The 23,772-nt window shown below is 42.0% G+C and overlaps 2 protein-coding genes across 3 annotated transcripts; one reads left to right on the forward strand and one right to left on the reverse strand.

Annotated features, from left to right (window-relative positions):
- Positions 1 to 1,736: 1,736 nt before the first annotated feature.
- LOC136535460 (protein SLOW WALKER 2-like) lies at positions 1,737 to 15,462 on the forward strand. The gene is made up of 17 exons (XM_066527723.1): positions 1,737 to 1,859; positions 2,025 to 2,726; positions 3,090 to 3,165; positions 5,620 to 5,739; positions 6,345 to 6,420; positions 8,835 to 8,903; positions 9,109 to 9,189; positions 9,318 to 9,389; positions 9,562 to 9,654; positions 10,317 to 10,508; positions 10,659 to 10,742; positions 10,835 to 10,978; positions 11,174 to 11,263; positions 13,119 to 13,201; positions 13,277 to 13,543; positions 13,848 to 14,085; positions 14,621 to 15,462. The coding sequence occupies exons 2-17, from the start codon at positions 2,048 to 2,050 to the stop codon at positions 15,329 to 15,331; spliced, it is 3,075 nt and encodes a 1,024-aa protein (XP_066383820.1). The 5' UTR covers positions 1,737 to 1,859; positions 2,025 to 2,047; the 3' UTR covers positions 15,332 to 15,462.
- A 577-nt stretch (positions 15,463 to 16,039) lies between these two features.
- Positions 16,040 to 21,539, reverse strand: LOC136540385 (uncharacterized). 2 transcript variants are annotated; one of them, XM_066532386.1, is made up of 7 exons: positions 21,230 to 21,539; positions 18,741 to 18,902; positions 18,585 to 18,651; positions 18,434 to 18,499; positions 18,244 to 18,362; positions 17,231 to 17,310; positions 16,040 to 17,055 (listed from the first exon to the last, which is right to left on the reverse strand). In XM_066532386.1, the coding sequence occupies exons 1-7, from the start codon at positions 21,364 to 21,366 to the stop codon at positions 16,343 to 16,345; spliced, it is 1,344 nt and encodes a 447-aa protein (XP_066388483.1). In that variant the 5' UTR covers positions 21,367 to 21,539; the 3' UTR covers positions 16,040 to 16,342. The 2 variants fall into 2 exon arrangements, with proteins under 2 accessions (XP_066388483.1, XP_066388484.1); XM_066532387.1 differs by lacking the exon at positions 21,230 to 21,539 and adding an exon at positions 19,712 to 20,153.
- Between the last annotated feature and the right edge of the window lie 2,233 nt (positions 21,540 to 23,772).

Consider the following 23,772-nt stretch of genomic DNA (forward strand, 5'->3'; position numbering starts at 1 on the left):
CGGCGTAGAAATGATCTGCATCGGCTCAAGGAGCTTTCCGACTCCGTCAGCATTAATGACCCACGAGATGGATCTGACCATGAAGATCTAGTCGGGCTGTGGAAGGAACGAAGAGCCTATAGAAAAAATCATCTTGTTCTATAAGGAAACAGCACGCACAACCTCTACCTGGTGTGCCAACTATCGATAGAATATCGTCGGTAGTCCTCCGAAGGGTATCTCATGAAGGTAGATTGATCGGCAGAGGAGCGTGAGATCAAGAACAAGAAGGCAATATAGACACACGGGTTAAACAGGTTCAGGCCGTCAGTATGACATAATACCCTACTCCCGTGGTCTGTTGGTTTGTATTAGCTATCGTCTGATATTGCGTGTGTTTGGAGTGGGTCCCTGCCCGCCTTATATAGTCTGGGGAGCAGGGTTACAAGTCGGTTAGATCTGAGAGATAACCGTAAAGTAATAACTGATTATAGGAATCTTGGGATCATATATATCCTAACAAATCTCGTAGTATCTTTGGGATATCTTCCAGATATCTTGTGGAAGACGTCGACCAGAGTCGTGCCCCGCAAGGCTTCGTCTTATGGGCTAGGCCGTCCCTGAGGGCGTAGCCCATGTGGTTTGCCGTGGGTATCCAGGGTCATACCCCCACAAAAACTCTTTCGTACTTTTTAATCTTTCTATGCTCTTTCACCTTTAAATTGGCCGATAAACATGCACGGGAGAGAAGATACACACAACTCGGAAGTGCGTAACTTTACGCGGAACAAGGTGACTTTTCTCAAGTTCTAAAAGACTAGGAGGATAGATTTAGAGTTGTTGGAGAGAGATTTTTTCTCATCTTCCTAAAAATCAAGGATTAGGACTGGATTTAGGAAACTCTTAGAGATGCTCTTACATGTTTCCGAGTCACGCGTATCTTCTCTCTCCAGCACGGGTTTGTCGGCCAATCTAAAGGTAAAAGGGCATAGAAATAATAAAGAATAGAAAATGGTTCCTAATGCAAATGTACAAGAGAAAAATATATAAAAGTGGTTAGAATAATTGAGAAATAATATAGAATTTCTGATATAAAATTGTCTTCTATATTTTATAGAGTGGATTATAAAAAAACTCTTGAAAATAGCCTTCTTTATTTCTTCTAATACATCTTTATTTCTTCTAATACATTTTTAGAGTTGTAAAATTTTATGTTCTTAGAAAGAAAATATTAGATACTCTCGGAGATACTCTAAACCTACTTTTTATTATATAAATTCTAAAATAGTCTTCAAAATAAAAATAGTCTAGCCGTTGAAGTTGCTCTTATATACGAGCGAGCTGTAGTTCTCCTAAGTTTATGCTGTAGTCTTTTTTTTTTCTTTTTAACTTTAGGTACCGTGAATTCACGGTAGACACCTTCACTTTTTTTTTCTTTTTTCATTCAGCTTGCGCCTGGCCGGCTTGTAAATGGACTGTCGGCACAGCAAACCGGCCCAAAAACCACTAGAAAACAATGTCACGTAGAATACAAGAGCTATTTCATATTTACGTACAGACAAAAAGTAAAAAATTCAATATATATTTTTATCTTCTCTGATGACATGACTAAAAGAAAAAGATCAAATGAGTGTATAAGAGAGATAATGACCCTAACTCAATATAGGTCTCGCAAAACCTATTTTTAGATTTGAGTGTCCGTATAGTTATCATCGGAGATAGTCTAACCCTTAGCGCACCAGGATCCTACTGTTCGCACGCCCGGACGCCCCGCCGCCGCCGCCATCCCCCTCGCCGTTGCCGGTCGCCACCCCCGAGTTCTTTTTCTTCCTCCTCGCTCTTCGAGCATTCGTCTCCCAGTCTCCCGCAACTCAGCTCAGGTACGTTGCCCGCCCGCCGCACACCCTCGTCGCTGTTCATCGTTGCACGCTGGTGCTTCCCTCATTTCCCCAGAACCTCGGATTTCGCTAGTTGAGTTCCTCTCGGACGCTGGTCGTCTCCTTCCGACTTCCGTTTCCCTGTCCCATCTCTGTCCCCGACTGCAGCCGCGCTCCCGCCGCCTCTATCCATGGCAGAGCCGACCTCCAAGTCGAAGCGCACCAAGAAAGCGAAGAAGACCTCGGCCCGGGGAGGTGATGGTGAGGACATGGACGCGCTCAAGTCTGACGTCGCCACATTCGCCTCCTCCCTCGGCCTCCTCCCTGGCGCCGGCGACTCCAACGGCGGCTTCGATGACTCCGACTTCCGCAAGTCCGGCCCCATGAATAAATCCTCAAACCCACCTTCCAAACAACCCCATCAAACCCCTGATAACACCGCAAACCCCCGTCTAAACCCTAGACCTACCAAGAAGCCACACCCTCTCGAGCTACGTGACCCCTATGCTGCCACCAAACCTGGTGCTGTCAACACGAATTACCCGCTGATGAAGGCGGCAGCACTCTCAGGGCAGTGGTACACTGATGCCAATGAGCTGGAGGCGAGGGTCCTGGGCGGTCGTAAGCAGGTGCCTCCAGCTGTGGGGCTTCAGGAGATGCAGGGAATAGTGGAGAGGAAACGAGAGCTGGCGGAGAAGCTCATGGCACAGTATGCGAGGGAATATGATGCCGTGAGGCGGGGGCATGGTGACCTGAAGCTCCTGGAGATATCAGCAAAGTCTGGTACATCAGCTGACAAGGTGTCAGCGTTTACATGTCTTGTCGAGGACAATCCAATTGCAAACATGAAGGCACTTGATTCCCTCCTTGGTGAGTTGCACTACTGAAATGCTATTGGCTCTAAAAATAAAAGGCTGTAAAGAGAGTACAAATTGACTATACTGTTTGGCAATTTGCAGTGATTGCAAATTATTTAACTTCATCGCAATGCATATTGAACAAATTGTAGTTAGTATGACCTTTTATACTAGAAAAACATTAACTAGATGTTGTGAAAGGTTTTGGAACTAGATTCATCAAGCCAAGATTTGCTTTGTATGGATCCATCATACTATTTGGTTTCTCAGTATAGCAAGGCTTTCACATCCTAACAGTTTTGATGATATCACTTATTTTGTGCTCTCATGAACATGCTAAGAAAATCATTTTATTTGTTGAAAAAAATCACAACAGGTATGGTAACATCAAAAGTTGGTAAGAGGTATGCATTCACAGGATTCGATGCAATTAAGGAGTTATTTCTCATGAGGTTAGCATCTTCTCGTGTTTTCTGAAATTTCGTTGTGCTTTTGCCAGTACCCAAAATTTATTTGTTCTTTACAGCATTTTATACCAATCTTCATGGTGTTTGCTGTTTGAGTGATGCAAACTATGTATTACAGTTAATTACCCTTTGTATGCATTGGTTTCTTTTCTTACTGTGCCATTTCATGTGAAGCTCTGCAATCCTGTATATCATCCCAAACAACATGTGAACCACCCAATTGTAAGTTATAATATTGTTTGACGGCGCCATAGTAATTTGTTTGTTCCTGAAATTTTGGTTACACTAGGCCATCTTGCACCATTCATTTCTCTGCCCCTCTTCTGGGTGGATTTTTTTTTCCTCTCATCTGATTCGTATTCTATGTTATTATTACACACATTGTGCTCAGAGCTTGATTGTGCGATAGGAAAAATGTAGGATTGAAATGCTCCTGTCAACAACAATCTACTACTTTATTTTTAGGACTGTGCATGGGTGGGTTTAGATGGATTTTTGACCCACCCGTGATTACATGTATTAGCTGGGTTTGGACTGGGGGGATATGTTGGGTTATGTGGATCTGATGCAAAGTGGTGGCGGGGAACGACGATCTTTGCAAAGAGCACGATTTAGGTCCATAGAGAGCATTACAAGCTAGCTACAGAGCGACGTCAATGATGACGACGTCGTCAGAGCTCACCGTGCACTCATTTGCTGTGTAGCGGCCTTCCTCACTGTCTCCAACAAGCCTAGACCTAAGGCCGCTGACTTGGTGTCCTAGATGTGCGCGAACGCGACGAGCGACTTCTTTCACTTGCGCCTGGCCAAGGAGCGTGTCGATGCTCTGATCAAACAGGTGAAGCACGACGACGGGAGGCTTGTGCGACCTGGCGCTGGTGGCCATCTACCTTTCTAGGCTCCCTGAGGTGGCCAGAGATGTTAGTATTGTTTGCGCTTCGCGACAACGCGGTGAGCATGGGCGACGTGGCTGTGGCGTGCTGCCTTCGGTACTGCTGGGTGGACTATGACGGTTGACGGCATGGTGCACATCATGCCTGAGTGCCGTGGCATGATGGGGCACTACAATCTTGACAGAGGGTGAGTTGAGGCCCATGATGTGTTTGTGTACTTTTGGTGTGTGGAAAGTGGACAAACTGGTGGACGTGGCCCATGATGGACATCTTGGCGCTGATGTCGATCACGTTGGTGTAGTCCGGGTGGTAGGTCTGGCTGACCACGTCGATGTCATCCTTGTCAGACCATGGAACTTGTAGAAGATGTTTAGGTGCATTAGGGAGCCCTTTTGTGTCTTGTCGTAGCTGTGGACATGGGAGTCTTCGTCGGTGATGGGCACGGCGTTGGCAGAGATGCCGAACGCGCCATTGAGCTCCACGGTGACGGGGTTGACAGCATCAATGCGGGTGACTGACAGCCCAGACACGGCTCTATACACCCACCATGCGTTCTTGGTAGCATCGACGTTGACGGTCTCGCCGTCGAGCACGATCTTGACATGGTCCTTGTCCTCGTCCTTGTCCCACTCTTCCCATTAGGCCGATGGCTGCATCATGCTCGATGTTGGCGACTTCAATGGTGATATGTGTGGAAGGTAGGTGACCCATGGATCTAACGGGTCTAACCCATTCCAATCCAACCCATGTATTAATCTTTCTCGTGGATTGGATTGGGTTTTGGTCGTGTGGGTTGCTCAACCCATGCATAGGAATTTTTATGTCACACAAGCAACTTCAGTTATATGTTGGGCCCGCCCCATGATGCTTCTTGAATCTGGTCCATGTACCAAGCTAAATGTGAATTGAATAATTTTGTGAGAATGGTGTGCAGTTGGGTGTGGCAATACCTATTCCCAGAAAGGTTTTGCAATAAGACAGTTTTAGTTGAATGTAAATGATCCATTCATATGTTTATTTTGCACATTTCAATAATGCTAGTAGTGATGTTATTTTAGTGAATTTAGTGAATTCAGACAAAAGTGTTAACATGCAACACATATGCTGAGAACTACACTAAAAGTTTTTTTATGTACTTTGTAATATGCATTAGAAGCTGCTTAAATAATCTTGTAGTTTATATGATGAAAAGTTTGCAGAACCAAAGTACTAAAAGGTTACAGACAGAAATGTTACAGAATAAATTGCTGGTGGGTTACAAGGATAAACCTAGCTGCCTAGGTATAGATAAGAACGGAAAAGGTTTTTTTATTCTAGTTGCTTTATAATCTTTTCTCTACCTTTTCAGGTTGCGATACATGAAATTTCATCTGCATAAACTATGCTGCATGTGAATAAGTGACTGAGTGATGGTCGATGGATATTATGTCATAAATTACTGTTTAGAACATTAGCTACACTATTTTTTCATATAAACGTCTAGTTCTTATTTACTGTATTGTTATTTTTGTGTGTCATATTAGTTATTTGTTCATTTGCCTGATAGGTTATTGCCTGATCGTAAGCTAAAAAATCTTATCCAACGCCCGCTAGACATTTTACCTGAAACAAAAGATGGGTACTCACTTCTGCTCTTCTGGCATTGGGAGGACTGCTTAAAACAGAGGTATTTCTCACTGCACTACACCTTACTAGTTAACATGCATTTCAGGTAAATGCTTTGTTGTATTGACTCTAGACGTAAGTGTCAAGTCTACCAAGAGTGTGATGTACATCTGCAAAGAACACCGCTCACCAGGAACTAAGAACAGTTTGGTAACATATACATCAACAGAAAGAAATATGTAATTTAGCAATTGTTTCTGCTTAAAAAAACATTTTGTAGGAAAAAAGTTTGGCTTAGTTTAACACTGTTATGCAATGAAGATGTTGCCCTTCTATATATGTTTTCGAAATTCAATTGCCAGTGTTATACATGCCCCAGTCATTGGTGTGTTGATGTTTTGTTCTAATATACCAAGATGCTTTTGGTATTTTTTGCACAAGAAAATGTTTAACTGGATTAATTGGTAACTTATACTATGAATATGTGGCCTTGGTGGAACCAAATATTGAATATACGGATTGAGAAAGGGAAAAGATTCATTATTAGACACTCATCTGCATGAACTTTTGAATGCATCAAGATAAAATAATCTTTTATGTTCTTGATGATTTTATCATTATCATGCTTGGTTTCAACTCTAATGCTCATATTAATATTAATTGCAGATACGAAAGGTTTGTTATGGCACTGGAGGATGCGGTAAAAGATATGCTGCCAAATCTTAAAGACAAAGCAATGAAGGTTAGCTCAAGTTGTGTAATCTTTTATCTTTGTGAAAACTTTGTACCATAGTCGCATAGTTCCCGAATCGATGGGGATGAGGAACAGGGTTAAGGAACGTGGTACACTACTTGAGAGAGGTTTTTACATGGGTGGGTTGAAAATGTCCCCGCATACTCGGGTCAGGGATGTGAGGGTCAATGCCTTCAACCCCGTTTTCTGTGACTATGCACTGTACGTTGTCTTAAGGTAAAACTATATTTCAGCATACCGTATAACAAAGTTGATTGGGCAACTTGTGCATGTACAATTGCACAAAAACGCAGGAGAGCTGCGTATCATTATTGGTGCATGTACAATTGTTTCTTGTAACCAGTTGGCAAACTTTGAAGATTGAACACAAGATACTAGTTCTAGGAAGTATATAATATAAATTAAAGGTACATGGAAATTGCCGTACCTTTAAATTACTTAGGCTTAGTTTCTAAGATGTAGGACTTGCATACCATTCAACTACTACTGATTTTTCTTCTTTACAACTTCAGATTATTTTCCTTGACATGAATGGACACGTTTTTATTAACATATATGCAGCTGGGGATACCCTGCCATAGGAAGTTGTGGGACTGCAGGGTTGCACTGGTGTGGGTGGCAGAAATAACAAAGGGACTTCTTGTGTTCCTTCTCAATTAAGCAAAATTAGCCTATGGTCTCTATGACAGTAAGACTCAATTTAGAGATAGAACAAGCTAACAACCTTATCTTTAACCTGGCACATGCTCAAGAGGCTGGGCCCCACCATTTTACACCCATTAAAACTATCACAAGCTTAAGGTCGGAGCTTGTGACAGTAAGACTTCTTGAACTTGAGGTTGGCATACCCCTGCTTCAGCAGTTGGGCCGTCGCCTTCTTTGTGCGGTTGGAGCTGACGCGCATCGGTGCAATGGCCTCCCACGCCTACTTAGCAGAGTTCTTCGCCCCCAACGGCTCCCTGTACTCCACTGGCACAGCAGCGAGGATAGCCTCCAACGATGACATGTCTTCTTCGTTGTCGGTGCTCTTGTCAATGGCATTTCAGAGCCGTCGGGCCCACTCGTCATAGTTGGTGCGAGTCAGCGTCGGCCAACTGGTGCCGCTGACCTCCCGCACCGTGCGCACGACGACCTCCTGTCGTGGCTGGGCAGCCACAGCAGTGCCGCTGTTGTCGCCCATCTCTGAACCGTCCGTCATCGTCGGCGGTTAGTCCGGCTACAGCGCCTGTACGGCTCCGATACCACTTGTTGGTCCCTCGGCTGCCCTGCACAGGTAAGCAGTAAGCTTACCAGCACACTCACTCACTATGGCTAAAGGTAGAAGAAGATATTGGGAATAGCTCACACACAACACAAGCCCAGCGCTGGCTGAAAGCTCTGCTTCTGGATGTGGCAAACTAAACTGCTCTTTTGCATTGCCTTAGGTGTGATATATATACAAGTGCTAGTACCTCTACCAGGTACATAGTTGTTGGTGAGTACACCAACTACCTACTCCTAAGGTACACCAATTACTCCTAGTACTAGCAGTACAAAGCTTAGATCAGCCCACTAACAAGACATGGCTGATGTAATAGCTACCAACTAATGTACTAGAGGTGGCCTATTGCCATACTGCTACAGCAGTAGAGACTGGACAGCCGAGCTGACCAAATGCCAACTCTGCTGCAGCAAGAGAGAGAGATTAGTAGCAGATTATGTCTTACACCTGCCTGAACAACATTAGGAGCAGTAGTGAGGAGGCTTGTTCATTGATTTACATGCTGATGCCTGATAACATCCTCTCTTTATACAGAGAGGTGTACTTCGTCTCTGAAACATCCAGGGAGATCTAATCTAATAACAAACCATATGTAGAAGATAGTAATGGAAATCCCTCAGTTTCTTAACTTACTAATCTGCTAAGGGGCAAACAACATAATATGGCATGTGCTATAGCAATCTTGGGACCTTGATGCAAATGCTCTAGCCTTTTCTGTTGTGGGTGCTAGGCGGTGGAGGTGTGATGGCAGTGGTGAAGCTTGACAGAACAGCAAATTCCTTGCCTTGCTGACCTCACCTCCCCGGATCCTATAGAAACAGGGCACATTGAGAGATAGAGAGAGGTAGATTAGGATTTCATTCTTGCCTGGCTTATTCCTTCATCCTTGCTCCCTTTTATAGAGGAGCTTACAATCAGTGACAACATAACTTCAAAGCGAGTGTAAATGGCAAGCTGTAAATCATGCATGGCACTTTCCTTTCCTGTGCCAATTCTCTTGATCAAGCTGATGTTCCTGCCTGTCTCTTCTTCTTGCAACATTCAAATATGCGGCCCTATATAACATTTCCATTTTCTCCATAGTTATGTAATGATGAATCTGGTTTTGATCATGCTTATTTTATATTTTTGTTTATTGCAGACGGTTTTCATGCTTTTGAAAAGTAAGTCAGAACAGGAACGTCGTTTGCTCACAGCTCTTGTTAACAAAGTGAGTTACCTTTTTTCTACACTATGTAACTCCATTTTCTCTCTCTTCCTTTTTTTTTCAATTTCAATATATGCAGAACTGTTATGATCTAGATTGAAAACAACGAAAAATAAAATACATTATATTATTTATGAGCAACATTGCCTAAAGTCTTACTAGGAGTGACATAATTTTGCTCATTTTTGTTGCAAAATATCTATTGCAGCTTGGTGATCCTGAAAGGAGAGCAGCATCGAGTGCTGCATATCTGTTAACATGTCTCCTGGCTGCTCATCCTAATATGAAGGTAAATGCTGTGGGATTCTGGTATGGCACAGATTGTTTGTTTTAATCTAATTATGTAATATTTTGCATGCAAAGCTGCACATAAAATTCATATTCCTTTTGATCTCATTGAACTCTTTCAATTTGCAGATGGTCGTGATAGATGAGGTGGATTCTTTTCTCTTCAGACCACATGTTGGGCTTAGGGCCAAGTACCAGGCTGTATGTAATTGTTAATAGCACTTTCTATGCCAGTATTGTTTCAGAAATTTCATAGACAACATCTTCATTAGTATTGGATTTTACTGAATTATCTACCAAAACTGCTGTCTAATTATTAGAAATATGATTTATATCATGATTTTTAGCCTTTTAATTGGTGGCATCTCAACAGGTCAATTTCTTGAGCCAGATTCTTCTTACAAACAAGGGAGATGGGCCTAAAATTGCAAAACGTTTGGTGGATGTCTACATTGCGCTGTTCAAGGTTTGGATGCCTTTAAGCTTTGTATAGTTGTTTATGCTTACTGTGTGAATAATTTGTTACCCTTTGTCTTCCATTATTTAAGTTTTATTACCCATCACATGGGCATCTCTTGTAAGAATTACCTTCAGGAGCATTTTGTGGTTTGGTCAATGGGGAAGTCTGTGTAGCACATGGAAGGTGCTATTGTGGCACTTCAAGTTTGTACAGAGATGGGTGTGATCATCTAGGGAGGGGAACACACTGGTAAAAAGCATCACTCAGGTCTGGTGGGGGTAGTGACATATTATATTGTAATCTTTGAGCATCTGGTCGTGCTTTGTTTTGGTGCTTGGAACATTGCAAACCATCAAGTTGATGTGTTTCACTAGTAATTATTGCTGTCCAGCCATCATATGTAATTTGGGCTTGATCTTGTCATCTTTTGGTTTTATTGCTTTTTGGTCACATCTATTTGCCATGTACTATTTCTCTAACTACTGAAGTATGCAAAAACACATGTTATTTTTTGTTAAGATGTTTTTTTCCTGGAACAAACCCAGCTGTACTTCATTTCTTTTTTGCCATTTGGTTTGTCTCATTTTGACATCTTTTACTGTACTACTTCTAAGGTTTGACAGAAAGGATAACTCAAGTTATCTTGTTCTGTTGCACAATTATGCTAGGTACTAATGAGCTCTGGTGATACCAAAGGAGATATATATAGCAAGGACAGCAAGAAAAAGGTAGAAAATGGAAAAATAGAGGGAGGAAATAACAAGATGAAGGACTCCAGATCCCATGGAAACAATGAAGTGGGTTCAACAGCAGGATCAGATTTGGAGCTGGACTCCAGAATCCTCTCTGCACTTTTATCTGTATGTAACCACTCTACAGATCCCTGTATCAGTTTCTTATTTATGTCCCATCAGCACCTTGCTCGTACACCTTGTCTTTGTTTATTTTTGTTCAAACTGGTGCTTGATTTGTTTCTGCAGTTCATTTATTAATTCTTTCATCACATGCAGGGTGTAAATAGGGCATTACCATATGTTGTGAGCTCAGAAGTTGACGATATTGTGGAAGTGCAGACACCTATTCTTTTCAGATTGGTGAGTTTTTTAGATAATGTTATGAAGTACCTTGCTAAGTTTGTATTTTTTGGACAAAGCTTTCCCAAACTAATCATTTTGGTTTCATGTAGGTGCACGCTGAGAATTTCAATGTTGGTGTTCAGGCACTGATGCTTTTGTTCCAAATATCTACAAAGAATCAGATAGCAAGTGACCGTTTCTACCGTGCATTATACGCAAAACTCTTGAGTCCTGCTGCTGTTACTTCCTCAAAGGTTCCTTTCTTATGTGCATTCTGAAGTATTCCTGGTTTTACTTTCTTAAGAATTTGAGTTGGCTGTGTTCCATCACAACTATGTTTGATTACCCAAAGGTGCCCTTACCTAGACAATAGCTTTGAACTCTGCATCCTTGTACATTTAAGTGTCTCACTATATTTTATCTGATTCATTATGTCTTAAATATTTCAGCCGGAGTTATTTCTTGGGCTGTTGGTGAAAGCGATGAAGAATGATGTAATGTTGAAGAGAGTTGCTGCTTTCTCGAAGCGGCTGCTGCAGGTATGTTGTTTTCTAGTATGATAGCTAATCTTCATGATGAGCTCTTACATATAGATATGCTGTTTGAGTTTCTAATTACTGAATACTGATACACATACCACTACCACTATAAAACAGCTAGCTGTTCTAGTATACTAAGGAGGCATGGAATGCAATTTCTGTGCTGCAAACAGTTATGTGATTGTAAAATATTGAGCTTCTGTATGCAAAACATGGGTTGTTCTACAGTGGCATGCCTGCAAATGGATGGAATTATACTCGTCTTTTTCGAATTGACAGTGTCATGCTGTTAATTTTCTGCAAAGTAGTACAACAACAGCAACACAACCAGATACTTTTGCCCAACCAAGTCTGGCTAGGCTATAGATGAAACCTACAAAGAGCAACAAAGGAGATATAGATGTGTATAATGTATGTAAATTGAAACTAATGATGATAATAATAAACGTAAAAGGAGATTGATTTTCTAGATGTTCAAGTATATGAATGTTAATTTTCACATGCTCCTGTTCAAAACTAAACTTGGATGTTCTTCCTTCAAGTCTCCTTTATTGCTTTATCTGACCTTGGATTCGGTGGACCCTGCTTCTCCTTGCATTGCCTTGTCATCATGCCCTAAAGTTACGCTACAAGCTGGTTTTACTCTGTTGAATGTCCAAAGCATCTATTTGACTATATATCGGTATTGGACTAGCTTTTCTTCAATCGGTGCCACACTAACCCTATCATGTATAGCGTAGCTTTTGAAAGTGTATACCATCATTTTGAATTCAATCTGTTCATGTATGATCACATATCCTCTGCAATATATTCATTTCGTACCATGTAGCTGTTGGATGTGCATTTAGTAAGATATCATTCTGCATCATAATGCTCAGCAAATCTAATTGCTGTACCGTATAACCCACCTTTTAACTTTTGTGGTCCTTTTTTTCCACAAATGATGTGATATGCTTGACGCATTATCGCCCATGTCGCTTTGAGTCTATGGCTATTAGGGAGGGCAATGTGGAACAGCAGCCCACCAATTCATGGTGAATTCACATATTATTAGGGGATCTGGACTGGGAAGTTTTATTCTTGTTGGCCATCCTCACTAACAGATATAGCACTTACTCTCGCAAGAACCCTCATTGTGCTATACTTGGTTCATGATTTTATGGTCTTTTTTACAATGCTATATTTGATACTTTGAAATGAATGTAGGAGTGAAAATGTTATTCGTTTTTGCATTGTGTGCTTTTTATATAGCCCTTTTGACCACTATTCGAGGTTTGTTTTAGCTTCGTTTTGGGATTTGGCCCTCAAGATCTGAAACAAACAAACAAACCATATGATTCTAGCAGTCAATTGTCAGAACCTAAGGCTACCTCTGCAACTAGAATACACAATCTGGTATCGTGATGCTTCTGTGATTGAGCAGTTGTCACTAACGGTATTATGGACCCCAAGACCTCACCACATCAAACCTAATCCAAAAGCTAGTATAACAGGTGACAGCTCTAGAGAATTATCTTTTCCAAAGCCACAGTCCAGAAGAATTTACCATGATATGAGAAGAATTTACTGAAGAGGATGAATAGGAAAAGTAGTTTGAGATCAATTTTCATGTTTTGCTCGTTCTTGCTCTGGACCCTCCACCTGGGTTCCATGGTTGTTGAACATACTTGTCAGTCAAAGCAGTGCGCTCTCCATCACGGGTGTTAAAGTACAGTTGAGAGCAGTTTAGTTCTAGGTGTCAATGAAACCATAGAATAAGACAAATAACAGACACTGAATATTCTAATTTTACCGATGCTATGTTTATTACATATTTAGATATTTTTACCATTACTTATGTAATTGCTTTTGGCAGGTGGCTCTTCAACGGCCTCCTCAATATGCTTGTGGATGCCTTTTCATTCTGTCAGAAGTTCTTAAGGCAAAGTCGCCATTATGGTATGTGACTAGTCGTTTTAATCAAAACATGTCATTTATCTTTCATGATGATATAATTTTCATCTAAATCTTCAGGGGGATTGTGCTTCAGAATGAATCTGTTGATGATGGTGATGAACACTTTGAAGACATTTTAGAGAGTCCCGAGGACTCTTCTATTGCCTCAGCAGTGCTAGATAAACATAATGAAAAAGTAGCTGATCATGAGAAACACAACCTTGATGCTGCTGGTGGAATTGATAGTGTAAAACAAGTAAAATTGGTAGATGAGAACAATGCATCAATTGACGCGTCCAGACAACATGCATCATATGATCCACGACACAGAGAGCCTTCTTACTGGTATTGTCTATTTAATCTCATTTTTGTGCATGGATCCTAAATTTAAATATTAGTTCTTTATTTTGTTGAGGCTTGAAATATGTGATTGTTATTCACAAGTACCCCCCCCCCCCCCCCCCCCCTACCCTGTTTAAAAATATGGGTATGCATGCATAAAGCATTTTTTTTGTTATTGGATGAATTGAGTCGGCCTCTTCTGTTTTATGAACTATTTCTGTTTGGTAGTGTATTTGGTTGTTTTTCTTCATGTTTGTTACAAAAAATGCAAGAGTTGGTTGAACATATGTACCTTTTGCTTTGTCAGCAATGCAGATCGTGTCAGTTGGTGGGAGCTAACAGTATTGGCTTCACATGTGCACCCTTCAGTTTCTACTATGGCCAGAACATTGCTATCTGGCAACAATATTGTTTATAGTGGTGATCCACTGACAGACCTATCACTTCCTGCTTTCCTTGACAAATTCATGGAAAAGAAACCAAAAGGGAACCGCATAGCTGAAGGAAGATGGCATGGTGGATCACAAATTGCCCCAGCTAAAAAGGTTAGCCCTTTTTACTTGGATTCTCTTTGTTGACTCTTAGGCTATCTCCAACAACACCACCCAAAATACAAGACTCATTCGTCCTTTAGGTAGCGCTACAGGCAAAAAGTTCAATACATATTCGGCATCTTCTCCAACAACAAGACCCAAAAGAGAATCCTTTCTGCAAATGGGTTTCTAGGAGAGAGGATGCCCATATTTGGGTTGTGCCTCTCAGGCAACTCAAAATAGGTCTCCCGTATAGGGACTCTGTTGGAGGCTGATTTTGGGTCTCTTGCTACCCATTTTTTGTTTGAGTGCCCATATGGGTTCCTTGTTGGAGACAGTCTTAGAGTTGTTTCTCTACATCTAGATTACAGATGACCTGTTCACCATTCCCTCCAATCACACGTGATGCTTTTGAGAAGATATGCTCAAAACTTCGACTTAAAATTTTAGTTTCAAAATTTGAATGTATGTGTGTAGATTGTCTTAAATACTGAATGCTGTCAAACACATTTTTTTATCCCTTGCTGACCTATGCCTTTGTCTTCAGCTTAACCTGAATCATCATCTCATCGGAGAAGAGCTTCTAGAATTGGCAGAAAATGAAGTGCCTCCTGAAGATATTGTTTTCCACCGTTTCTATTTGAACAAGACTGGCCCTGTTAAACCTAAGGCGAAGCGGAAGGACTCAGTTCTTGATGAAGATGCGAGGGAACTCTTAGCTGACAATAACGCTGATGATGCTAGTGACGAGAGTGGAGATGAGATGCAGGATCTGGGAGATGGGTGGACAGATGACGGAGAATATGACTATGATGACCTTGACTCAGATGCATTTGAAGAGGAAAAGGATTTACTTAGAGATGATAGTGATGTGGAATTGGATGACATTTCAGATGATGCTGCATCTAGGGACGAAGGATCAGAGGATGACGATGACATTTCTAGTCTTGCGGGCTTAGATGCTGAAGCCCTTGAGAGTGCAGGCGATTCAGATGGCAACTTAAGTGATGACGAGGTGGTTGATGCTGGTAAGGGTGGTGGCTCTTATGCAGAGAAAAAGGGGGCAGGGAGGAAGCATAAACGTGGTGTGAAGAGTGGGTCGTCTCCATTCGCAAGCCTGGAGGACTATGAACATCTAATGGGTGGGGATGCTGATGCAACAACAGCGAAGCGGAAGCGCAAGGCAACAGGGAGAGCTGGTGGTGAGAATAAACCAAAGTTGAGATCACGAAAGAAAAGGTCGAGGAGTTCAAAATGAGAAACAAGCCTTTTTCCCTAAACATTTTTAAAATGTTCACCACGATGGTGTTCATTACATTTTTGTACTTCTGGAAGGCACATGATTGGGTAATGCTAATTTTGAGCCGAGAATGTATTGAGATTAAACTATACAGGTGCTCTCATATAGTAGATCTCATCACACGCATAACGCATTTATACGGGCTTAAAAAGGGTACTATTTTGCTCCGTTGTATGTTGCGTTGTTTTAGAAAGAAAACTAGCCAAATCCGGGGGCGTTGCAATAGATCCAAAACGAAGGATCACTATATGACCAATGCTACACCCGCGCCGCCGGATCCAAAACGATGTAACACTTTATATAGTTACATGTAGGAGACCAATGCTGCACCTGCGCCGCCGTAGCCTTACAAGGGGATCGGTGCTGCTGCGAACAGGCAGCTGAGATCGGCAAGTATGGCAACAAATATTAGTGTTTTGCTGCAAACATGCGGCTGAGAAGGGCACATTCCAACAAACATTTTATGCCAAAACGAAAGTTGAATAGGGTAAGGATGGGCAAATGTTACTCCCTCCGTCTAAAAATATATTATTGCTCAAGAGAAATTACCTATTATGTACCTAAGGTGAACCTTACTAATCTCAAGCTGATATAAGCCCAATCTATTGTCCAAGAGCTAAAACATAAGTTTTCTAAAACATTTTTAAAAAATCATAGAACATCAAATGGTAGTAGTAGTAAAGTTTTAGTCCTTTATAGACAAGCGTTTCAAACGGAAATGGGTTAACCTGGGAGAAACAATCCACAGCCAGGAAAAAGTGGCAAAAATGCAGAAGGGTACAAATAAGCTTATATACAAAGGCATAGATGAAGGGGCAAAAAAAAAACTCATACAAAGGCGAAGGCTTGGCAGTCTGCGCTTGTCTAGCAGTTGCAAGGTGCACAGGAAAACCAGTCTTTACAGCCATTACACTGAATAATCTTTCATCCAGGCTCCAGTAACAAGGAACTAACGCGGAACTCTTGCACTCAACCATCTGAAATGTCAACAATTTCACCTCTAATTGGTGAATCCATTGGAGAAGACATAGGTTCATGACCAGTTTGATTTCCAGCAACTCCGTTGCTAGCCACAGGATTAATTGAGCAGGATCTTTCTTCAGGTTGAGAAGCTGGCACAATTTCAAGTTTGCCATTGTCCTTGGGAGCTAGTGCGCAAGAACCAACCGTATGAGAAGTTGAGCTGCCAAACTCAACAACATCGTTGGATTCCCTGGCTAGAGACATTTCAAGTAATCTTTGCCGGCGCCTTCTTTCTGTTCGCTTATTGATCAATGGCACCTCATCTTCATCCGACTCACTAAGACAATAGTAATTCAACCATTCAATTATTACCGAGTAGGAACCATACCGCTTGCTTTGTTTCCTTTTCTTCCGTCTGCTGCATTCTTGGTTATCTAGTACAGCTGTTCTAGGGCGTTTTGGTGCTTCCTGAACAGTTTCTGTCCTTCGAAGGTCAGAGCTAACATCCTTTGAAAATTTGATTTTCTTATTAGACCCGTCTTTTGAAGAGGAATCCAGTCCTGAACAGCCAACTGCATTATCAGCAACATGAAGGAACTCCGTAGAGGCATCTTCCCGCTTGTTTCTATTGCTTCTTCTGCTCTTATTTGATGTGTGTGTGGGGTGCCAACTTGTACAGGCAGGTTCTTCGACCTTGACCTCATTGAATGCTTCTACAGCTGAGATTATCAAGAACAATGAGCAATCTCATAACTCTGTACAAGGTACATGTAGCATACTAGATATGTCTGCAGACTCCGCATTAGAGAGCCATCCCCAGGCATTTGTAGAAAGAAAATGGTCTACTTTATAATATAATATATAATTTGAACTGGTAGGTCTTTAGTTAATTACCTTCCGAACATTTTAGTTCTAGACCTCCTGGTGATGATTCTTGAACTCTACAATAATTACCCGAGCACCGCTGCTTGTGTCTACAACCAAACATCCAAATACATTAATCTGGGTAGTCTTAAACATTCAAAGCATGAATCCAACACGTGCTCATTTGGTAAGATGTTCTATCCAAAGAGTTATTATGCTTTGGATTTGGAGTAATCCAAATATAATCTTTGGAGTTGAATATGAATAAGGCACAAAATATGTAGTTAAATTGGCATATCTATACCTAATATTAAAGAGAGAAGTGATTCTTCTGTCCGTATTTTTTTACTTCCCATAATGCCCTCATGACCCTCCCTCTCCCGTATGTGACGCCGAGTTAGAACAATGTGCGTCCAGCGACAGTACAAAATGTGATCCACGTGTCAAGCAACGATTGGAACAGATGACAGTCAACGAATAAACCTTCAAGCCGCAAATCGCCCATGTGACCGCGCAACAAGTTATATGTTCCGTTGCAATGCATGGACACATTTGCTAATCTATTATAATTACTACAGCTGAAATTATTAGACTTAAACCAAAAACTTCATACATGTCATCAGCTCAATCATGTTGCTTCTCTTTCATAACAAAATCCGGAGAGACCATGACTTCAGATCCATTGATATCCAACTAAGTTCTGATGGCATACCTGCTATACATCCAAACCCACAAGCTTCTTTTTTCAAGGACACATCAACTTCCTTTTTGAATACGTGACTTAAAAAATGGTTTGACAACTACCAAATTTGAACTTAACTATCTGTGCCCCTAAATTGTACATCAGCAATGGCTTAATTGCATGTATAAACCATAATTCAAACGTGTGCTGATGTGTGCCTGTCATTGTTGGAATCAAGGCAATGATCTTTGCTGAAAAGTTTCACTATTATCTTAGATTTCTGCAATCAAAGAGTTGTACTCTTATTTTTTACAGACTAGACAAGAAACGCCAAATATTGCAATGAAGTGCATAACCATACCTATGCCAGTGACAGTTAGAATTATGACATGGGTCATCTAGACCTTTTCTCTCAATGCAGTCATCACCAGAAGGTCCTCTCATATTGGTTGACTTGATAAAATCTGCACAAATTTGACACTGCACAGGTTGCCAGATGTTAATGTGAAAAATATAGGTTAAAGTGTGCTTATTGCAGTCCTGATTCTTACTTTGTAGTGATAATATTTCTTATGGGTCTCATGGAGCAGAGTTATGCTGTAGCCATCAACTGGTCGCTGAATGTAATTAATCAATGATGTTAAAAAGAAATTGATCATGGAGCAGAGAATAGCTGATAGTTGATGCAGGACTTCAACTCACATGGGGATCAGCTACAGAACTCAAATTGATCGTATTCATCAGTTTCTGAAATTTTGCACCATGATCACTGCTTGTTCATAATTTCAAAATCAATCAAAAAGAAATTATAATCTCATAAGCGTATTAAAAAAAAATAAAGTCCTATTGAACAATTACCTATGGTTACTGTTGTTGTCTTTGATGCAAATATAGGCATGAATCATCTCATGAAGCAAAGCATTCTTCAGATCAGATCCATTATGAGATCCACATAAGGATTTCGAAAGAAGTATTATACAGCCACCGCCTCCAGGATAATAGTCGCATGTACTTACATCACTGCAGGAAGATAATTAAGAAACAAAAAACATCAATCTTCTGCTAAAGTCAGCTAACGGGTACTTCAATGACATACTTGGGGGTGGCAAACAATATACAATTATTTCAGATTATAATACACAAGTTGCACTTCAGAAATTCATTTAGCTGTAGTGCAGAATTAGTAGTCTGATGCTAAGATCATTCACCCTACGTATGCATTAATGTTCTGCATTTTATGCGGTGACTTTAAAATGTACCATAAGCAAATTATCCAGCTACAGCACATGTATCAAGGGGCAGGCCATGCAGAAACATTTTGGAAACAAATACTGGAAGTGGTCAATGTTATTCATCATAATCACACATGTACACCACTGAAATATGCAAGGAGAAGATGTAAAGTTGTAAACGATCAATGTGCAATAGAAGGGAAAATGCCCGGTGTTTATAACAAACCTAATGCAAAGATCACATAACCGTGTCTCAAAAGAAAATTCAATGAGAATAAATAATTGTTTATGGTAGATGATTCCTAAATTACCACCGGGGATATTCGAGAGACCTTCACTATATAGCATGACAGGACAAATCTCAACCCCCACACCCACCCCTCCACACACAGAGCCAAAAAAAAAATTTGACTTCCCAAGCAATCAAGATCCAGCATCAAAATCATAGTTTTGGGGCTCAGAGCTGTCTGAGCTTAGTTTAAATGCTTCGATCAAACCACGAACACAACCACAAAATATAATAAATGCAGGTCATAAAACAAGCATATTAGAATGTGTTGGCAATATAAACAGTCGGTAAGTTGTTTGGTCCCGAACCTTTTGATCCATTCAAATAGTGCCATCGATGGCTCATATCTTGTGTAACTGACAAGCACCATTTACCATGTGTGCAGCTCTGAGAAAAGGTATCGATGCAATTGACCTAACACTGTTTTCTCTATTGTCCCTTTCCTCTCCAAAGTTCAAAAAGGCGACGCCTTGGCTCCGCCTAGGCGCGACTAGTCGCTAGTCGAAGGGTGCCCGCCTGGCCTATGGGGGTAGGCAGACATCTGGGCGCTAGGCGGCGCGGAGGGCGAGCGCGCGAAAAATTGCCGCAGCGGGCAAGCGCGTGAAGACTTCCCTCGCAGAGGCGGACGCCGCGGCCGAGCACGCGCGCAGCTGGCTTCGGCCGCGCGAAAACAGGCGGGAAGGATAAGAGGGAGAGGACGCACTTCCCGCCTGCCATTTGCTCATCCCCGCCGGGCGCTCCCCTCCCCGCCAGACGTGCTCCTCCCGCCGGGCGCTCCCCTCCCGCCGGACGACCTCCTCCCCGCCGGCGCCGGTCGTGCTCGTCCCCGCCTGGAAGGTCGTCCCCACCGGTCGTGCTCGTCCCCGTCTGGAAGCTCGTCCCCGCCGGCGCACCCCTCCCGCCCCGGCCCCCAAGGTCAGTCCCCCTGCTCCTCTCCCCTGCTCGAAGCTCCCCTCCCCTGCTCCTCTCCCCTGCATACTGAATGAATGGATGGATACTGAATATATTCTCTTCTGTGAATAATGAATGAATGGATGGATACTGAATCTGTCTTTTGTGATTGCCTGAATATATTTTGTGATTGCCTGAATGTATTATTGATTGACTGGATGTATTATCGATTTCGATTGACTGAATGTCTGATATATAGGTCACTGAAATCTGAATGTTTGCTCACTGAACTCTGAAACCTAAATGTATGCTCTGAACTCTGAACTCTTGAATGTAGAATGTTGTGCGCTAAATTGGCAAAACGCCTAGAAAACGCCTTGAAACGCCTAGGCTGGCCTAGGCTAGCCTAGGCGCTAGGCTTGGGGTCAGCGCCTAGAAAGCGCCTTCTTAAACTTTGTTCCTCTGATAAAAAAAAATCATCTACCTATGCCATCATGGCAACACTCCAGCAAAAGAATTCAGTAAATGAACAAGTAAATCGATGAAATCTTCAGAGGCGAGCAATGTTGGCCACGTGCAGAGCTTAGGTCACATACTATGTTCAGGGTGCAATTATTTTGAAAACTGAGTATTCCAAATATTCTAATGAGCAATAAGGTGTTATCCTGAATCCTGACTTTTCCAGATGTGAAGCTGAGATTGGTAGATTGACGAGACGAAGGGACTAGCCCGTCTTGGTCAATTTCCAGAGGGGCCAAATAAAAATCATTCACGGCAAGGTTCTCCCCAATTTGTATCGCAATGTATCAAATCTAGTTATAAGAAATATGAAACAAGGGATAGCTTGCAACCAATCATCCGAACCCTCAATTTTGTACCCCGGAATTTGAACCCCTATGCCATTCGAATGTGTGAAAGGGGGGGGCGGCACTCACCAATTGGGTAGTGGGTCCTCGGTCCATGAGACGGCGCACGAGCCGAGGGAATCGCGGAAGTAGAGGGAGTTGTAGTGGCAGAAAAGCTCGGAGACGTCCGGCGTGCCTCCGCTCCCGTCCGGATCCGAGCTCACCATGGCCGGATTAGGGTGAGGTTAAGGGGACCGTCGACGAAGACGGTGGACGAGGGTTTAGGCAAAGCCACCACCCTCCGAGGTCACGGGGTCAGTCAGGGTTCTGGAAGTGTGTTTAGCCATTTGCTGATTTGCATAATTGCAGGGGTGGTTCCGGTGACGATGCTGGGCGGATTGTCGGGAAAGATGGGAACGCCCCTGGATACCTGACGGGAATTTGATCTATCAGGACATGCAATAGGCTCATATCTTTATCTATGAGCATTTAAATAGACAAAAATCTATCCCCGACGGATATAGTGGATACGGGAACGTTTTCTGTTTATCCGTCCCTGTTACCCGTTGGGGAACCCGACTATTTGAGCTGTCATGCGAGTATTAGGCCTAAAGAAACTCAACATAGGTATTTTAACCCAAATCTGAACAATTATATATATAGTTTGTGTGTTCTAGGAACTCTAGTTCAATTTTTCCTCACCATCTCTACCAGCAACACAAGCACGCCTGTCTCACGAGTGCTCGTGCCCCTCGCTTCCTCAGTTCGGTCTCTCTACCATCTTTGCTCGTCCTACCCGCAACCTCGCTCCTTCTCCTCGGCATCTCCGAGACTCCGACACTTTATACCCGGGTGAAAAAGAAACGTCTTCGATTGCAAAGCTACGTCCCCAAGTGTCCTTGTTTATCGGGTATGCGGTACTCGTCGGGTATCTGTTACCCGACCGATGTCCGACGGGTACGGAGATGAACAAAAATCTATACCCGAGACAGTTAACGGGGACGGGGACAGAATAAATTCTCCTTAGCGGGGAAGAGAACGTTCCGACGATACCCGACGGGTATATCCCCGTTGCCATCCCTTAGTCGGGCCGCGCCCCTAGGAGGCCGTCGATAAATGCAAGACGAGAGATGGGATGAGTAAAGAGAGGAGAATAGAAAAAAATATTGAGGCACTGAGACATAGGTCCCATATATTATTGGATAGAAAGTAGATGAAATTTCTCTTAATCTGCTACAGCACACTTCCTCGCCAACTTCAATCTTATTTTCTTAATTTTTGTATCAGTGTTTTAGACTTCAAAGGAGATGTTCAATTTAGTGAAGTTGCTTTAAGGAAGATAATAATCGATCATGTATGAACATAATGCTCATTTCCCTACAATTTAGCAATATGAGCTAGAAAATAGAAGACATTGCATTATGGGGTTAGTATCAGCGCCAAGTGATGTAAATCTTCTTACAAAGGATGAAGTACACGTAAAAAATGTATAAAAATGATACTGTAAATAGCACCAACAATAATTCTTCCCTAATATATTAGGGGACTATTGGGACGCACTAAGGCCTCGTTTAGATCCGGAGCTAAAGTTTAGGAGTGTCACATCGGGTGTTATATGGGAGTGTTTGGATAGTAATAATAAAACAAATTACACAAGTCCTCAGTAATACGCAAGACGAATTTATTAAGCCTAATTAATCCATCATTAGCACATATGTCCACTGATGCATACAGGTTCCATGAGCACCCCTTCACAAATGGCATGGTACCTCTTCTTCTCATTCCTTGACATCTTCAGCTATACTCTCTTCCTCAAACTGTATTGTGACTGCTCTTCTAAGTACCTCCACTGACTCAAACAACATTCCAACCTTGAAGATAGGATTGTGCATATCTTCGGATCTAAAAGACCTGAATCTAAGCCTGTCTTGGCCTCCTCCATCTGAATCAGGCAGTTGTAATTCATCATCAGTGGACACATCACTTCCATCATCACCATTCACCAGCAATGCCTTCACTGGACATCCTTGCCCTGCCTCTGTTTTCAGTACATACCTTCTTCCCTTTCACTACTACTTCATCTATCACCTCTTCATCAACATTGTCCATGAATAAGTTGTCATCATCAATTTCAACCTCATAGTCTGAATCCACAAAGTCACCGTCTTGCTCACTGTCAGTCCCACCAAAATAATCTGGTTCACTTCCACTTGGCCCAGGACCACCTTGTACATTAGGAGGTCCTGTTTTGGGTATGTCAGCATAAAAAGATGACAACTTCTCACCTTCCTTTCTTGGAATGTATGTCTCCTTCTGGGGGCTAATTACCTTAGGCGGTGGGTTAATTGGTTTGGCTACAACATCATCACAATTTAGACTATCCAGGTTGTTTTCATGATCTAGATACACCACAAAGTTCTTCACTCTATGCAGTAAAGAAGCCATTACTAGTGTGTCTGAGTCTTCAAAAACCAACCTGAGCCCATTTGATAGTCTTGCCAGGAAGCAACCAATGAAACTTCAGATCTTGATTCCTTGGATAATTAAGCTAAAAAGCAAAATCCTCTAAACATATCACAGACCATGTATCCACCTCACAATGATCAAATCAATTCACTTGCTCATTGAGATAC

This window comes from Miscanthus floridulus, chromosome 2 (genome assembly GCF_019320115.1).
Source record: "Miscanthus floridulus cultivar M001 chromosome 2, ASM1932011v1, whole genome shotgun sequence".
NCBI classification, from domain to species: Eukaryota; Viridiplantae; Streptophyta; class Magnoliopsida; order Poales; family Poaceae; genus Miscanthus; species Miscanthus floridulus.

What these genes read in the sequence shown, in the direction of transcription:
- LOC136535460 (XM_066527723.1), top strand. Translation starts at nt 2,048, where the DNA reads ATGGCAGAGCCGACCTCCAAGTCGAAGCGCACCAAGAAAGCGAAGAAG. An exon ending in GAGGACTGCTTAAAACAGAG is followed by an intron (nt 5,740 to 6,344) that starts GTATTTCTCACT and finishes TATTAATTGCAG; the next exon opens with ATACGAAAGGTTTGTTATGG. An exon ending in TTAAAGACAAAGCAATGAAG is followed by an intron (nt 6,421 to 8,834) that starts GTTAGCTCAAGT and finishes TGTTTATTGCAG; the next exon opens with ACGGTTTTCATGCTTTTGAA.
- LOC136540385 (XM_066532386.1), bottom strand. Translation starts at nt 21,366, where the DNA reads ATGGTGAGCTCGGATCCGGACGGGAGCGGAGGCACGCCGGACGTCTCC. An exon ending in GAGGACCCACTACCCAATTG is followed by an intron (nt 18,903 to 21,229) that starts GTGAGTGCCGCC and finishes ATCTTCCTGCAG; the next exon opens with TGATGTAAGTACATGCGACT. An exon ending in AGAACTAAAATGTTCGGAAG is followed by an intron (nt 17,056 to 17,230) that starts GTAATTAACTAA and finishes TGATAATCTCAG; the next exon opens with CTGTAGAAGCATTCAATGAG.